Here is a 5,560-nt window from a genome sequence, read left to right as displayed (position 1 = left end):
ATATATATATATATATATGAGAAAACTGTGGGTGAGCTGCCAGCGTTCGAGTTCGGTGCGCTGCAGGGTTTTTTTTGAAAAAAACCCTATTTTTGAGCGCTCGTGACCCAGCTATCACAGCGTCTCTCCCCAAAAAGAGCCCCCCTCTCGTTCCCCAGATCTCTCCCCAAATCCGCCCTCTCTCGTTCGATCTTTCTCTTGATGTGAAAACCCTCCCCCCCTTTCGATCTCTCTCCCCAGAAAACCCCAACCGCCGCCGCTCGTTTCGTCTCGTGAGGCCAACCCCGACTCCCCCTTTCGATCTCTCTCTCGTGAGGCCAACCCCGACCGCCGCCGACCGTCGCTCTCTCCCCCAACAACCCCGACGCCGACCATCCCCAGATCCGGGTAAAATTTCAAAAATCCCTCTTCATCCTTCTCTCGATCCATAGTAATTAAGAAAATACATTATGCTATCAACAGAAGTCTTTTCTTTTGGTTTTGGTTTTGGTGGGGGGTGGGGGGAATCACCGTCCCAGATCTCGACATCCTCATTCAGTTTCTGATACACAGGTGTAGCTGACCACACAAAGAAACCACCTGGGCGTAGGACCCTGTTTAGCTCTAAAAGCAGCGCGCCACCTATTTTCAGTAAAGAACAAGCACGTTAGAACAAATTAGGAAAGTAGGAAACCATAGTAGCCAGAATTTGGAAGGGCAAAAACAGAAATGAGAGAGATATAAATCATACCATTTGCATGCCAGGGGACACGACAGCGAGCACAATGCACAAGGTCAAAAACTCTGCTTGGAAATGGCAGTCGCTGGGAGCCCATGACTGCAGATATTGCTGGAATTCCTCTTTCGAGAGCAAATTGAACTTGAGCTTCATGTTCATCCTTGGGAGCAAAAGACATTGCAAGCACATCTCTCTCAAAGAGATAACCACCAAAGCTAGCAACCCCACAACCAACATCCAGTATCACTCGAGTATGCTTGCCCCATGCAATCTCAGGCACAGACTACGAAGAAAACCGGAGATTCAATAAGATACAGAATTAATGTGCAATGAGTAGGAGACTGAAACAATATATTTTTAATACATACAATTCTGAGATGATTCTATTTGATTTTTCAAAGGCAGTCCTAACTAATAATTATACATATTTAGTTAAATATATATATAATAATTAAAAAATATATAAGGAAATATGCACCAAATTCATAAAGGAGAGGTCTCAAGTCATCACGCTAATAAAACAGAAGTTTGCCAATTATACAGAGGTAAATAAAAATGAAGAGCCATAAAGCAAGAAGCCTTACCTTCTGTACGAAATCAATGTAATGAAGAGCCCCATGAATGAATTGTGTTCCACCTCCAGGAAATGTAAGGTACTCTCCTGTAACTTTCACCCAGTTCTGATGCCCCTTAACTTCAGCGAGCTTAGTGCGGGGAACATTGTTATACCAAATCTAACAAAACACAAATCATTGACATAAAGTTTGCAGGCAACACTAGTATATAAGGGGAAGTTTAAACTCTACTTGTAAACTAGATTTTCTTACCCTGTCTCTGCTCTGAGGCCACTGGATGGATCGCCTATAACCCTTTGGAAGGGGAACAAGACAGGTTGGACTCTCCTCAGGACAATGCCTCTCCCGATGCTCAAAATGGCCAAAGCTGTGAAGCTGCTTGATGGCCTTCTCATTGTCGAGACAAGGGATGTAGTCTGGTCCAGCAGTGACATTACACGACTCCCATTCACCCCCTGAGATGTTTCCTCCTTCGTGTGACAGTACCTCCTCCTTCCTCCTCTCCTTCTCGCTTGAAGACTGGTCTGCCTGTGTAACCCATGTCCCCTCGTCGCTCTTGTTCTCTTCTGCGACAACTGATTGGGTCCCGCCATCCCTGAGAGGCTCATTTACAATCTGGTTGTCTTCATTTTGCTGACTGTTTTCATTGTTTCCTCCGATAGTACTTTCATATTCTGTCTGCTGTGATTGGGAGGACTCTTGCTGCCGTTGTTCTTGCTGATGCTCTTCCTGTTCTTGCTGCTGCTCTTCCTGCTGCTCCTGCTGCTGTTGTTGTTCTTGTTCTTGTTGCTGTTCCTCCTGCTGCTCCTGTTGTTGTTGATCCTGCTGTAGCTCTTGTTGTTGTTGCTCCAGTTGCTGTTCTTGCTGTTCATCCTGCTGCTGCTCTTGTGGCTGCACCTGTTCCTGTTGTTCCTGGCTCTGCTCTTGTTGTTGCTCCTGTTGCTGTTGCTGATTGTCGAGCTGTTGTTCTTCTTGTTGTGAATTCTGATTGTTTTCGGCAGTTCCATCAATGTCGTGTTCAATCTGAGATTGGCTTATGATGCCCCCTTCTTCTTCTTTGGAGTGACTCCCATCTATTACTTGTTCGATAACATTCTGGGCTCCATTGTTGTTAGTATCCTCCTGATTCTGCTCCTCTTTGTTGATTTCACTCTGCTGCTGCTGCTGCTGCTGGTGGTGGTGGTGATGTTCTTCATTATTCTGCTCCTCGATTTGTTGCTGATCGTCATTTCTCTGTCCAGTAGCTCGTGGTTCCTGTAACTGCTGCTCTTCTTCATTGGTAAGGGCGAGGGAGGCAGCATCAGAATTGCGTTCCTGGTCCTGGGCTTGATCCTGTTGTTGGGTGACCTCCTCTTGGTTGATTCGATGAGTCTCGACCTCTTCTTCCTGCTGCTGCTTCTCATGCTGAACAGCCTCTGGCTCGGGAAGGCTGTCTTCCTCGGTCCCGGCTGAAGTACTGGTCACATGTTGTTGGTTCTCTTGGCCAAAAATTGAGGAAGAGATAGATTCATGATGTCCTTTGACGGCATCCTCAGGGAGATCGCCCTGTGTGTCATCACGAGCCTCAACCATAAACAGGAGGAGGATCCCGCAGAACGGTTTCTGGGGCGAGGGTAGACGGCCATTGCTCATGGTGGCTGTGGCTGACAAATGAAACCACGCGGGTGTGGAATGCGTAGAATTTGATGGCGAGGAGGAGAGTGGAGGCAGGAGCGGAGGACGGAGGTGAACATGGTAGACGGCAAAAAGACAACAGCCCACAACGGAGGAGAGTGGTTGGTTGTGAAACATAAGGTGAGGAGGAGGAGCTCTCTCCTAGCCACTGCGCCGCGACTGTTCTTGCCTTGAAACCCGCCATGGCCGTTGATTGTTTGTCATGGGCGCGGAACCAGGCGAGAATGGAGGGCGAAAGACAACCAAAGACGCAAGAATTGTCCTTGTTTGTGCGTTTGTTAGTGTCTTATTGATTGTAAGGAGTTGGAGGGAAAAGAGGGCCTTGACAATTTCAAAAGTGCCTATTGATGCCGGCGAGCGCTGGGGGACTGTGGCTCAGACAACCCAAACGGGAGAATGAGCTAATTGCCGAGAGTAAAATGAGTGGGAGGAGAGGCTGAGGATGAGAAAGACCCAATAATTCTGGTAGGAATTTGAGGGTGGATACTGTCAAAGCCAGAGGCTCGTAACGACACGATTTGGATTTTGAGGGAAGCTCCCCTCCCCATGATTCGGAACTCTGTTTAGTAGCAGGAGTTGACGGTTACAAATTACAGTTGAAGAGCCAGGGTGGCCAGCCACGTAGCCTTGTCCCATCAGGAATAACACGCGTAGGCAGCATCCTCGCCCACCGACACTCGCATTCGTCTTGGAGTGAACGGTCGCTTGCCACCGCCAGCTCTTAACTAACCACTAAATATGACGACACTTTACTCCTCTTAACTAGTAACAATAATCTCCTGGGATGCCTAATTTAATTGTACAATGAAGTGCATCCCAGTAGTGCCACTCATTACTGGGATTCTCCAACAGAGACGGATTTTAGAGAGCTTGGATTTAATTGGGTTAGCTCCGTCCAATGCAAACCCCTCAATTCGCATTTGCTCCTAATCACTACACTACTCATTTAATTGGGTTAGCTCCGTCCAATGCAAACCCCTCAATTCGCATTTGCTCCTAATCACTACACTACTCTATGGCGATTCAGCTGCACACACGGATACACATGGGATCCAAAATGACGCATAATATGAATTATACCAAATATGAAAAGTTGAGCAGTACAATGTCCAAGCATCCGTAACCACTAGAGAACAGAGATGCAAATTATGTATCAAACTGAATCAGCGAGCAGGGGAAAAAAATTATTTATTTATTTATTTTTGATTGATTCACATCATATTTCTAGCATAGATGACAGAACTCATTGTTGTGGACCTTGAAAAGCCTTGACAACATCCTCTGCTCTCGATTGAATGCCTCTTAGATACTCGGTTAGGATGCGCTGCTGATAAGAGCCTCCTTCCTGTCACAAAATATTAGTGTTGAAAATTATAAAACCATATATTGCATGCCTATCAGTTGAGAGTTGAAAGGAAAAATATCTTGATCTTACTGTACGAATTAAGGTTCTCTCTATCCTCTTTTTAATAACTGAATAAAATTCCTCAGGTGAAATTTCTCCTTTTCCAATGTTTAGTCCCTCTATCAACAACTTATTCCAGTTCTCCTCTGAAGCTGCAACAAGCCAACATGTTTAGATCATCTGAAATGCCTTTATTAAATTTTCAGTGTAAACCTTATTTTACACTGAGAAAAATTTTTCTGACTGCCTTTCACTCAAGAAATCTTAACTCATAAGGATTCGGGTGTGGAAATCATCTAGGTAGAGATAAATATTACGAAGTTACAGCTGAAGTGTCATGCATTTTGTGTGTGTTACATGTATGTGTGTTCTTGCGGTTTAGGTCATTGTGTATTTTCAGCAAGTTGGAGGTGGTAAAACATGGGTCGACTTATACCATCCTACTCCACCACATACTCCTGCTTCACAAGTAGATAACCACTAGGCTCCAAAAGCCTGTAATAATGTGCTTCTAATTGTTTTCCTTCAAAAATGTGCTCCTAATTGTTTATCGAAAGCTACTTTTTCCATCAATTTCGAAGAGATCTAAACCAATTCCTTTCACTTGAAATGCAAGTGATTATAATGCTTGGGCTAAAGCTCAATTGGCGGTAGATGTTAAGTGAAGCTAATTAAGAAGCTAAGCTAAGCTTTAGTCTACCTTAGGCAATCATATGGCTCCCTGATTATGTAAATGTAACAGATGGAATGCTATGGGCCGAAAAAAAGATAGTAAACTAATTTGAAAGGTGCAAACAGTCCAAGTGGAGAACTTTATAAAAGATGCTTTCTCCTGTGGAAGGACCAGATTATGACAAATTCAAGTTACCTGCGATTATGGTTTCAAGAAATTGTTCCGCCACTAAAATTTTGTCCCCTGCAATAGAAAATAGTTTAGCAATGAAACAAAGAAGAAATTACTTCTCTACTGATTGACAAGGTATAGAAGGATTTATCAAGTGAAACAAACCAAATGGATGAACATAATGTTAGAGAATTCATTGTAATACTTCTTGCAGGCCATGCAGAACATCTAAAGAAGATGAAAGAACCAAACAACAAAAACATAGTCAGAATCTAGAAAAATGTCTGCAGAAACAAACCGTGAAGCAAGATCCACGAGAGAAAAAAGAAAAAAATAACATGAAT

General features: G+C 44.1%; 2 protein-coding genes across 2 annotated transcripts in view; both read right to left on the bottom strand.

Annotated features, from left to right (window-relative positions):
- LOC109851608 (probable methyltransferase PMT27) lies at positions 410-2,925 on the bottom strand. The gene is made up of 4 exons (XM_020385082.1): positions 1,546-2,925; positions 1,303-1,452; positions 731-1,001; positions 410-621 (listed from the first exon to the last, which is right to left on the bottom strand). Exons 1-4 carry the CDS (start codon positions 2,923-2,925, stop codon positions 410-412), a joined length of 2,013 nt encoding a protein of 670 aa, XP_020240671.1.
- Positions 4,019-5,560, bottom strand: part of LOC109820400 — a 6,496-nt gene continuing 4,954 nt past the window's right edge. The window contains exons 6-8 of the mRNA XM_020386532.1: positions 5,241-5,288; positions 4,403-4,524; positions 4,019-4,312 (exon numbers count right to left, since the gene is read on the bottom strand). Of these exons, the coding sequence (XP_020242121.1) occupies positions 4,211-4,312; positions 4,403-4,524; positions 5,241-5,288 (272 nt within the window). The 3' untranslated portion in view covers positions 4,019-4,210. The remainder of the gene's footprint in view (positions 4,313-4,402; positions 4,525-5,240; positions 5,289-5,560) is intronic.

The sequence above is a fragment of the Asparagus officinalis genome, chromosome 8 (genome assembly GCF_001876935.1).
Source record: "Asparagus officinalis chromosome 8, Aspof.V1, whole genome shotgun sequence".
In the NCBI taxonomy this organism is placed as follows: domain Eukaryota; kingdom Viridiplantae; phylum Streptophyta; class Magnoliopsida; order Asparagales; family Asparagaceae; genus Asparagus; species Asparagus officinalis.
This window is presented reverse-complemented; position numbering and strand designations above follow the sequence as displayed.

What these genes read in the sequence shown, in the direction of transcription:
- LOC109851608 (XM_020385082.1), bottom strand. Translation starts at nt 2,925, where the DNA reads ATGAGCAATGGCCGTCTACCCTCGCCCCAGAAACCGTTCTGCGGGATC. An exon ending in GGCCTCAGAGCAGAGACAGG is followed by an intron (nt 1,453 to 1,545) that starts GTAAGAAAATCT and finishes GTGTTTTGTTAG; the next exon opens with ATTTGGTATAACAATGTTCC. An exon ending in TGTCCCCTGGCATGCAAATG is followed by an intron (nt 622 to 730) that starts GTATGATTTATA and finishes TACTGAAAATAG; the next exon opens with GTGGCGCGCTGCTTTTAGAG.